This window comes from Rattus norvegicus, chromosome 6 (genome assembly GCF_036323735.1).
Source record: "Rattus norvegicus strain BN/NHsdMcwi chromosome 6, GRCr8, whole genome shotgun sequence".
Classification (NCBI taxonomy): Eukaryota; Metazoa; Chordata; class Mammalia; order Rodentia; family Muridae; genus Rattus; species Rattus norvegicus.
This window is the reverse complement of record NC_086024.1, coordinates 25680535-25692537: the sequence shown is the minus strand read 5'-3', so window position 1 is coordinate 25692537 and position 12003 is coordinate 25680535. Positions and strand designations below refer to the sequence as shown.

At 39.8% G+C, this 12003-nt stretch overlaps 1 protein-coding gene across 9 annotated transcripts in view; it reads left to right on the top strand.

Annotated features, from left to right (window-relative positions):
• Rasgrp3 (RAS guanyl releasing protein 3) overlaps window positions 1–12003 on the top strand; it is a 98567-nt gene that overhangs the window by 53415 nt on the left and 33149 nt on the right. For 5 of the 9 annotated variants that reach the window (XM_063261852.1, XM_063261853.1, XM_063261856.1 and 2 more), the window contains 3 exons: window positions 5181–5313; window positions 8143–8346; window positions 9710–11993. In XM_063261852.1, coding sequence (XP_063117922.1) covers window positions 11989–11993 — 5 coding nt within the window. In that variant the 5' untranslated portion in view covers window positions 5181–5313; window positions 8143–8346; window positions 9710–11988. The remainder of the gene's footprint in view (window positions 1–5180; window positions 5314–8142; window positions 8347–9709; window positions 11994–12003) is intronic. The other 4 variants (XM_063261857.1, XM_063261858.1, XM_063261859.1 and 1 more) reach the window with 2 other exon arrangements.

The following is a 12003-nucleotide window of genomic DNA, read 5'->3' as shown; positions in this document are numbered from 1 at the left end:
TGACACGCAGATTTCTAAATAGGAACAAATGTTTTCACTTACATGTTACCGTAGCACAGTTACAGTTGGAGAAGGAAAATAACCCACATTCCAGGTTTTGGGGGTTTATTATCTGTGCACATGAAACTGGCATCAAAAGGATGGGACAAATTAATCTTTTAACACTTATCACTGTCGGGATAAAATAGCTGAGGTCATAGAATCAGTAATAACAAAGCACTCCATGACCCCATGTGCTATTCAAGTTTTAATTTAATTTTAGTTTTTGCACATGAGTGCTTTGCCTACTATGTATGCTTATGCACCACATGCATGCCTGGTGCCAATGGGGACCAAAAGAGGGCATCAGACAGATGACCTGGAGCTGGAGTTTGTTGGGACTCACTATCTAGGTACTGAGAATTGAACCCAAGTCCTCTGTAAGGGCAGATAGTACTCTTAAGCACCGAGCCATCTCTCTATCCCCTATTCTTTTTTTTTGATTCAGTATTTAGGTTAGCATGTAACTGATGGGTTTCATCATAGCATCTTCTTACACATGCATCATTGTACTTTGTTTGCTCCTGTGTGCCCTATCCCACTCTGCCTGGTTCCCTCTTTCCCAATCGCTTTCTGGTTTGTGTAACTATCACATACATTGCATTACTCTTCCTGTTTTCCCTCCAAAACAAGGTATCTTTCTTCTCTCTGATGATTGTCTTCCTAATTTTAGGACCTGTTCCTCTTATTTTTATTTGTTTACAGTTCTGCAACTTTGTTTGACAGTCAGCAGTTCAATTCTCATCCACATTCGCCATTTATAGTTTTTGAGTGCGGTAACAGGAGTGGAAATTACCAATGTGTCCAGTTTCTTTGGCGACTCCTTTTCATCCTCATTACATTTTCCGGACAAACATATTCGGATGCCATACGATACATTCCTCACTCTTTGGGCCCAGACAGCTTTATTGAGCCTTATGTCAGTGCACACATCTGGAGTCCCCATCTCCTTTATGGCAAATTTGCAGATTTCTTTGAGTGCCAGAGGGGCATGCTTCCTAGATGTGTTTGCGAATATTGACGGTGTATTTTTGGATCACCACCTCGTTGATAGCAGAACAGCCTTTCTTCTTGCCATCCTTCTTTGTGGGAACAACTCTGCTGAGCCCAAGTTGGAAAGGACCGCCTGTTTTTTTTTTTTTGTTTTTATTTATTTATACAATTTTGCTGTGTTTGAGATTGAAATCTAGCTACATTGCCCAGATTCATCTCAAACTCCTAGACCTAAGCCAGCCTCCTGCATACTACCACCACTCCTGGCTTGTTTTGTGCCTTTTTCAAAATTCAAAGACTGAGGCAGACGTGGTGGAGTGTGCCTATAATCTGAGAATTGGGAGTCTGAAGTAGGAGAGTCATGAGTTCTAGAGAAGCTTGCTTTACACAGAAGGTTCAAAGTCAGCTTGTACATACTGAGACCCAGTCTCAGAAAACCAATTTAAAAAAATCAGTTATTTAATTAAATCGAAGGCCTTAGCGATCTATGTGACCCAGTGGTGAAGCAGATGCCTAGAGAGTGTGAGGCCCTGAGTTGAGGATGAGTTGGGAGAACGGGAGAAACCAGCAAGGGATCACTCAGAATTCATCTCACAAAGAGTTCGTCGTGTTTTAGTATAAATCAAGTAAGGAGATTTTAGCTGCTCTTCTTTACTTCTGGAGTGCTGGGGAGGGACAGGGCCTCCAGCGTGGATCTTTTTGGGAGGTGAAGGTTTGGGATAAGGCGCTCAGAACAGTTACTGCCACAGAAAACATTAAAAATGGTCTCTTCTCTGTGTTCTCCTCTTCCTTCTCCTCCTCTTCCTCCCTCCCTCCTTCACCACTACCACCATCAAATTCCCTCTGAAATAAGTGGAACAGTCAAAGGAATGCAGGACTGTGATGACCCTTTCAAGTGTCCTTCTAAAGTGTTAGGACCACCCACAGAATTACTGTGAGACAAGATTGGCATGTTGAGGTGAAAACAAGGATTATATATGTATATGATATTATATATGTATTATATATGTATATAGTTTTATTCATATATATTTCCAAAGTCTCAAATCTTTATTTCTGGGGTAAAACATTTCCTAACTGCTAGCCTCAATTTTGAATGTTATTTTCAGTTGGATTATGGGCTTATCATAATAAAGCATGATCCTTGGGTGTGGATAAATGGTCTGGATGTCATCCCCCCCGCTACCCCGCAAGTGTCTACAGCACGTGTGTATGTATGGCTTTGTTTTATGCTCAGTTCCTTCCAAATGCCAGGAAAGTACCCTTTAGTTGGACTTTGGTGTTTCATGGTTTACTGCTAGAGCTTCCCCTGAACTTTCTTATTCAACTTGCATGAGTTAGCACTAAATATGATAGTTTGACCACTAATGTTAAATGCCAGCAACTTAAGAAAAATGCAACAGCTGAACTTTGCTATTTTATTGTTACCCCCATCCCTGCCCCAAATGCAGCTCAGTCTTGTGAGTGAGATGAGCTCTGAGCTGCTCCTGTTTGGTACTTGGTACCAGCATTCCCCTGCATTGCCAAGCCTGCTGCAACAATGAAGCTCATTCATCTACAGACAACACAGCCAGTGATACACGCTTAGGAGTCAGCACAGTGAGCACATGTTTTCCACTGTGTCTAGAAATGGATTTAGCAGGCTAAAAGGTTTACAAATCATTGAGGGGGTAAATTTTGGAGTCAGACCTGGACTTTGGAAATTAGGAATAATATGCTATTGGACAATCGGTTCAGCCTCTTTAGGCCTCTGCATCCTTATTTATGCAGTAAAGAGAATAATACTTAGCTTTTTGAATTTTATTAAAGTAGATATAACAAGCTTGCATGATATATTGCCAGCAGTAAGTGATATTTCTAAAAGCTATTATTGCTTTGGTTTTTTAATTCAGGACAAAATATCTCATGAAAATTAGTTAATATCTTATTAATTTAGTAAAATATTTTAGAAGGAAATGAGAAATGAACAGATAGGACATAACTTAAGGCCCAGGGAAATGTTATTAAATTTTTCTGGCAAGAATGGAAACTAGCTTTAGAGTTGGAGAACACACTGTTTTCTATAGCTATCCCTGTTGTCATGGTTAAATGACATTTGGGCTAAAGCTTAGCCATCCATAAGTGTGGGGATTTTATTCTTCATGCCATCTACTGTGGCCCATGTGCAATGATTTACCCTCACTGTAAGCACAGGGCCAATTCCCTATGTTCAAACTATTCCAGTAGGTCTGTGACCCACCCTGCTTTGACAGAGATAAGAACTAAACAGATGAGCATGCTGGGAAGAGTGACTGATGGGAGGAGACAGGGTAGAAGGAGAAAGCCAAAGAACCAAGGGATGGACTTGAAAGCACCGGGGTGAAAATCTAGAGTAACAAGACCCAAGTTGAAAAGGCCAAAGAAAACTCTAAACTCTAACTAGAAAGTGTGGACTGGGAAGAGAATAGCAGTGCCAGTTTGAAGTTTTTATTCATTTATTTATTTTAAATCTTTTGAAAGACAACAGGTAATGAAGGTACTAGGGGGTGTAATGATAGCCAGGGAGGTAGGAAGAGGGCTGGTTGGGAAGGTAACTAAGTGCAGGTAGCTAAGATTGTAGTTGCCAGAAGAAATTGCCTGAATCGGTTCACATGGTGAGAGAGAAATAACGTCTCTATTATTATCTCTGTTGATTTTCCTTTGGAGCTTAATGTCCTTGTCGCCCAGTCAGGCTGGGAGAGGGGAAACAATAGCTAGGACCTCTGGCAGCCCTGCCTTCTGTCTGTGACTTAACCTTGCAGAAAGAGCACGACGGTATCAGAGCAGCAGGAAGCTAGAACCTTTTGTTCAGAATTAATTTTGTTCATATTAAGTAGTTCTAGAAAGTTCAAAATAATTCCAGAGGCATCACACAAGTGGAAGCTACAATAGCATGAAGGACAAAGAATACTGAATGTCACTGCACTCACCAAGTTTCTGCCCTGGGTGGGAGTTTTGGTGTCTTTCTCTTAGTGTCTCAAGGATTCTGTTGATAAATCTCAGATCATTATCTATCATAGCCACACAAGAGCTCCCTTACTATTTAGCCATCAGAGTGAAAAATCCATCTACCTCCTTTTTTCCATGGCTGCACCAAACTTCCCTAAGTCCAATCCTTCCACCAATGCCTGCATCCATCCCCCCTCTCCTTTCAGGAGCATTGTGTGAATTAACTTCTCACTGACTTAACTCCTCCCCCTATTAACTTTTAGCACTTAATCTTTGAGCCCCAACTTGGAGTCTCTGACAGTAATTCAGATGCAGCTTAAAGTTTCCGAGAGTGCTGTACACATTGCTAAGTCTACATGGCTGAAATGAATGCATCATTTTTCTCAATGAACTTTCTTGTTCATTGAGGAATGAACTCAATGAAAGTTCCTTGAGCATGGGACTGCCACTATAACACAGCCCGATATCTAGGTAGAAATGCTGGCATTTTCTTAAATTCTGTAAATTCCCCATGATCAATTGAATCTCTTATTGGATCTATTTTCAATATACAGTCTGCAATCAACCTATTTTTGTCCATCTTCGGGTTAAAACAGCATCATCTCTTGCTTGGATGGTTATAAATGGCTACTACATATCCTGCCCCCTTTTGTTGTTGTTGTTTAGACAGCAAAGTGCTTGAAATTTTTTGAACGTTTGGGATCAATTCTTGGAAACTCTCAAGTGAATGCTTCTTAGAGATAAATATACAACTGAAGTAGAATTTTAAACTATGTGCTTAGAACTTAAAAAAACCACATGAGTTGTTTTAAGGCAAGTTTTTTTTTTAATTAAGTTCTATTTATTATTTTTCTGGGGCCCACACACTTCGGCTTTGTATGGAGATCAAAGAACAATTTTGGGGAGCCAGTTCACTCTCTCAATTTTTACTTAGATCTAGAGGGTTAAACCTAGATCACCAGCCTTTCACAGAAAATGCTTTAACCATCTGGGCCTTTTCTCTGCCAACAAATTGTTACTTTGAATACGTTCCCTTCTTATTTGATTTTAAGGTTGACGTTCACACTAAATTTCCAACACCACATAGACCTTAGGGAATAACATTGGGCATCTTCAGACCCAGACAGACTCTTTAGGGTACCATTTATTAACTTTAGCTTCTTTTCTGCCATTGTCTTCAGGTTTTCCAGAGCCCTTATCATTTGAGTTGAATGAACCAGTTCTTCAGTCTGCTTCCCCCATGCCCTTCCCAGGGATGACAACTGCCCTTGGCATCTTTTCAGACCTGGATCTCTATCAATATGAAAATAGATTGTAAGTGCTTTTTAAAATAATCAATTTTGATCACACAAGAAACATCCTTGAATATGCCCAGCAAACGGAAAGAAGCACACCTGACATTAATGAGAGCTATAGTTTGCATAAGATTACAGGTATCACCTTTCCTCACTGTCCATTTTAAAGCATACATGCCCTTGTTTTTACATGGCAGAGTCTTTGTTTTTGAAAAGGCCTTTGTGTACACAATAAGGCCCACGTGAATGAAATGTAATCACAGGTAAATGTGCAGGAGACAAAGGATAAGTGGAGACACAGACAGGCTTAGCGATTGCAGGGACAGATGGTAACCCAATAGCCCAGTCCACTTGGCCCATTACGTATCAGATCCTTCACTGTTCACAAATACAGCTTCAAAAGCAGTGACAGGTCTTTAGTGCAGGTTATTTCTAACCACCCGTGGGGAACTTAACATTTCCCAAGCAACTCACGAATCCTTTTAAGGCTTGGCCTACAGAACTACTCATAGTCATATACCACTATGTCTACCTAATTCTTCAACCTCACCTTTAAATGTACTAATGGAGTTTACATTAGAGAAACATCAGGGAAGTGCTGTCCTAGAAGAGGTATGGAATTCTTCTTATGACTATGGGTGTACCCTGTTAAATATATAAAAGGCTAACAGGATTTCCTAAAGCTAATTCAAATTAGTGAATCAAACTGAAAAAAAGAAAAACCCAAAATGGCTTAAGTATTTACGGAATCTCTAATTTTCACACAGATTTGCACATATTCAGACAAACTTTGGGTAGTTCTTATTTTATTCATTCATACATCTGTTCATTCATAAATTGGTAAATTTGGGAGAGTCTATGGAGGATTATTGCCTCAGGCATTCAAAGAAAGATAAATTCTGGAAGAGAGTTAAAGTATGTTGAGTAGAGGCGGCATGAGGGAGAAGTGATTTTTTTTTTAGGTAGGGTGGTCTGGAAAGGTTTGCTGGTAAGAGAGTTTTGTTATGAGGTATATGAGAGTTGGCTCTTCATAGCTTTATGAATCCCCTTCCTGGTGTTTTCAATAAGCCATGCTTTTTATCTTCTGAGACTTGCAGCCTAGGCACAAAGACATGACCATATAGAATGAATTGACAAGAAACCTGGGACACACTCTCTCTCTTTTCCATCTAGAATTATATGCCCAATGCACAGACTTACTCAAATGTCATCCTGTGGTAATGCCACCAAATGAATGAAACTGTGTGTATGGACGCTAGTCATTTTCCCCCCTATGCTTTTTGCAGCGACTGTGAGACTGCCAAAGGCAAAGGCAAAATGCTGCCTTCTCCATCATGGTAGCTTTCGTGCCTAATGCCACACTTGATGCTCAGTGATTGCCAGTTCCATAAACAAACTTGAGAGGGAAGTAAGCATTGAGTCAAACAGCTCACCAAAGAGTTCCCAATGGTCTCATTTATACACTCCACTGTCCAAAGTAGATAATGCTTTACAGCATGGTGGCTTGTGTTTCTCCAGGTCCTATGATGATTTGACAACAGAGACTCTGCCAGGCTCTATGAAGAAAGGCAGTGCTATCTCTCCAATGAGGATACATTCCATAACCAACTTGAAGATATTTCAGACCCCCATGGCATTCTCTTACTTCTAAAATTGATAACTGCCACTGTATCCTCTTTCTGAGGAAACAATTTCTTTCTGTGAAACAGCAATGTCCTTCATACTAGATTAAGGAAAAGTGTTGTGACAGCTCACACTATATTCATATCTAGGGGAGTCATATGAGGAAAAGGGAGCCCAGAAGTTTGATCTTATCACAAGGATCTTGCTCCTAGGAAAGATGTGGTAGTTCAGATTAAATTGTTGAGTCTTTATGAATCCCATAAGATTATTTTTATAAGTAGAGAATAATAACTGGTGCCTCACAGCATCAGTATGAAGGTCTAATCAATAAAACTGGGTAAGCTTACAGCTTCTGTCCTGGTATTTACTGCATCAGGAGGTTGTTCAATAATGCATTTTACTGTTGTGGTGGCTTGAATGAGAATGGCCCCAAAGGCTCATGTGTTTGAATACTTGGTCCCCAGTTGGTGGAGCTGTTTGGGAAGGATAAGGAGGTGTTGGAGGAGGTGTGTCACTGGGGATGGGATTTGAATTTTCTAAAGGTCACACCATTCTCAGTTAGCTATCTTTCCACCTGCAATTGTGATTAGGATGTGGTCTCAGCTACTGCTCCAGCAGCATACATGCCTGCTGCTATGGTCCTCACCATGATGGTCCTAGACTCTAACCCTCTGGAACCATGAGCCTCAACCAATGTTTCCTTTTATAAGTTGCTTTAGTCATGGTGTCTCTTAACAGCAATTTAAAAATTAACTAAGACAACTACTCATAGAAATAATGTTAACTATTAGCAAGTTTAGGGAAGGTTTAGAAATTTTGTTTATAGTTGTTGAATATTTACATGATCCGTGAGGATGATGCTCATAACTATTTGTATTTAAAATTGTACGTCCCTAAATATATCTTCAATTAAACTAAGTAAAGTGTGTAGTATTCATGAATGCCTTATTATGCAAGAATCTGAAGAACATGTAGACGTTATTTTAAAAATTGTTTAGCTGCAGAAAGGGATGCCATTTAAGATGCAACACCTCTGTGGTCTCAGATCACAGTGCATGCTAAGGGACATTCCATTCAGGTATTTTATTCTCCTGGCCATCAAAATCACCTGTCAACTTGATACTTTTCTTGTAGAAAATACAGGCAACGACTGTCAAGTGGGGAAAGATAGAAAAGCTCTCCCTTGACGTGGTCTAAATCAAGTCTTTTCTTCTTGTTCTTTTAGAGCATTCTTGGGGCATAATTAGGAAGTAACATTAAGCTATCAAAGGGCGAGAGAACCACTGACTTGTACAGATATGGAGGTAATGTGTCTGCTGCTGGAAATGTCTCCAGATTTTTGACAACGGCTAAAGCACCATGGGGTCCAACGGCCTCGGGAAAGCGGCGACACTAGATGAACTTCTCAGCACATGCATTGAGATGTTTGGTATGAGCCTTTCGTCTTTGGTCCCTTGTCACTTGCTTCCATTCATATGCAGGTTCTTTATGGGATAGGCTTCAGTGTCTGTCTCTTGGTGTCTGAGGGCAGACCTACTCTATCACTGCCCACTGTGTTTCTTTCTCTTCACTGCCCACAGCTCAGACTCCAGACACACTACCACTCATTTCTGGAACATTCCTTGTGTGTCATTTTTTTCCTTCCGTCTTTTTCTTCTTTCATTGGAATTCTCTTTGAGGCCATCCGTTGTCATGTCAAATATTAATAACTCCTAATAACCTCTCAAAAATGGTGCTTACTTCTCCCATCCCACTTCTCAATGTATTTTCTCATGCATATGGTACACGCTATGCATGACTATGACTGTCTTTTTCTTTGACTTGTGTGTCACTGCGTGTGTGCACTACACAATCTACCATAATCTTTATTCATATGTCATCTCTGTCTACCACAGACAGGAGCCTTTGTTTTTGCTATTAGTCTGTCTACTTTATCATTGAACATCGGAGTCACACAAGATAACTTTGTTTAATCAGTCGAACAGTTTAATTTGTTTAACTGATAGAAACCAAAAATAAGCCAGAGAAGGGCTATTGGATAAAAAACAGAATGACTACGGCCAGCAATGAGGCTCAACTCTTAGCACTGGCAAGTCTGACACCCTGAGTTTGATCTCCAGTGCTCACATAGTAGAATGAGAGAACCAGTTCCTGAAAGCTGTGTCTGACCTCCACAGATGAAGCACCCAACCCCCCCTAAAAAAGGAATGAATGAATGAATGAATCAATCAATCAATCAATCAATTTATAAACGAATAAATAAATGCAAGATGATTTCTCACATTTGAATTTCAGATAATCAACATTTTTCGTATGCTTTAAACATTCCAAGGCCATACTTGTTCTGACAATGTAACCGTTATTTACTTTCAATGCAAATTTACCTGGATGTCCTCCATTTATAGTTGCTAAATTTTACCAACTGTAAAGGAGAAAAATGGTAACACCCATCTGCCTCAGTTTGCAAGGAAATAACAGGGAAAGTTTGAGGTAGAAAAGACAGTCGACTTTGGGACCAGACAGATGGTTCGGCAGTTAAGCATACATGCTGCTCTTCAGGATGACCGAGTTCAGTTCTCAAAAAACATGTCTGATGGCCCACAACTGCCTGTTACTCACACTAATGCCTCTGGCCTCATATGCACATGCCTACTCCTGTGCACATAATTAAAAATAGTTGAAAATAAATCTCACAAAATATAATGAGGGCCTAGGGGACATTGTTGACACTGATATTAAAGAAAGAAGAGATTAACCCTGCCATCTCTTCATCCCTCTTTGATTTCCCACAGATGACAATGGAGAACTGAATGACAGCTACTTGCCCAGAATCATGCTACTGATGCATCGATGGTATTTATCCTCCACTGAACTGGCAGGAAAACTCCTATGCATATATCTTTTCAATGGCTGTGTAATGCTTTTAGTCACAAATCAAGTTTTGTATTTAGATAGAGTGTCTGTCTAAAGCCAGTAGATTAAGGTAAAGTCTTATTTATTTGTCCAACTGTTATATAGATGTTAGATGAAACATCTGGATGATGGACCAAATCATTGGGTGTTTGTGCTTGAAGATGTCAGTAAGATGTGAAGAGGAATAGGAGTCATAGGCTGAAGATTCCTAACTTGTCCTTAACATTTTGAATGGTAGTGTAGTAAAAGAATATTTAATACACTGCCTCAGGACCTAGTATTTCCCTTCTGTGACAACAACAAAGCTTAACTTACTTTTTATATGTCCTCTTGCTGGTAGGACACAGTGAATGTTCTAGAACAGTGGTTCTCAACCATCCTAACGCTGCTGTGACACTTTAATGCAGTTTCTTGTGCTGTGGTGACCCCCAACCATAAAATTATTTTCATTGCTACTTCATAACTGTAATTTTGTTACCGATATACAGAATAGCTGATATGTGACTTCCAAAGGGGTCTTAACTCACAGTTTTTTTCCTGTTGTTTTGTTTTGATGTTTTACCCCTAATTTGCTGATTGCTGATAATTTTTGGTTTGATTGACAAAAGCAAACAAACCAAAAATCTGTACAAGGCTAAAATTAAATTTTCACATAGTTGAAAAGTCTCATTTTTGTAGTAAGATAAGTTTCTTACTGATTTTTGTTGATAATATGGTCCTGAAAATGATTAAAAGGTGCATGGATGATAATGCAAGTGATCTTACAGTATCAGGAGATTTATTTCATAAGATCTGGGCATGTTGTACAATCCCTAAGTGTGTTCTTATATCTCTGCCCTGTACATTCTCAGATACCCTGTATGGCCTAGAGCACAAGCAGGAAAGAGAGGAGCCTGAGACTTAGAAAGTCCGCCCAAACTTTCTTGCCTGCTGAGGCTGCATAAGCTGAGCAGGAATGAAGCCTGTCCTCTTCACCCGTCTTCTTTCCATCTTCCTACAACTTCAAGTGATAAGGGGATGTTAGCGAGGGTAAGGAGACACTCATCCTGAATGGAGAGCCTTGGGAATGAGCGGGATCTCTGTGTCCATTGGTCCCACTCCTGACAGGCAGAGTGTAGGCGGGGAGGAAGGAGTTAAGCACAAGAGCCATACATGGCCCATTGAGTTCATCTGCAAACAGCACTCTTATTCTTAGAGAGCTTGTCAATGACTTAAACACTAATACAGAGGGGTTTTCTAGCATGTTCAAGCACAGGGTGGGAAATATTAGATCATACGAAAGTTGAAGACTGCTGTTTTTCTCTTTGGATTTGTTACCTACTCCTGGCCCATTAATCCTTGCTACAGTAGGAGTATTTGTTAATGGAGAACCAGTGAATTAACTTAAGAACAAATACAACCTTAATATTGACATCTTGAACATGACATTTAAAAATAGAAGTGAGATGAAAGTACTTGTTATATACAAAACCAATCCTAAAGACAAATCTTTTTTAGGTATAATGGTGCTTCTGGGTACTATCAATTTGGAATCATGTATATTTGCCAGTATGCGTGTACCACAGTTTGTGGTTCTTGGTTGGCAAGTACTCAGAAAGGTACGACTAGCTTGTAAGTGACTTCTCCACTGACCAAAAATATATCCCAAAGCATTAAGAAGCCAAGTTTGACTACTTTGTGTGGACATGCTCATAGCCCACTTCCATGCCCATCTGATGAAATCCAGGTTGAGTTCACGTCATCCACAACTTTGAAACTGAAACATTTCATATCTTGGATTTTTAACAAATTTCATAATAGTTGCACTTATGCCATAGGATGTCAATAAAAATGGCAGTGAAGTCTAAAAATACACTGTTTTGAATGAATGCAACTTTGACTACGGAATCATATTTGTTCAGGAGTAGAGTTTCTTCCTTGTAGTATTGTTGGCTCTCCAAAAGTTTCAGAGTTTGGGGCATTTTACGTTTCAAGGTTTTGGATTAGAAGTCCTCAGCCTGTAACTCAAATATTGCCTGGGATTCATGTAAATTATTAGAGCAGTGTAGGCTAGGCACATGCAAAGAGAAGACGTATAAACATTGTCTTTAACTACCCTACGTATCGGAATGCCAGCGGAGAAAGTTGTGATGAGTTCCGACTGAAGATCTGCTATTTCATGAGGTAAATATAC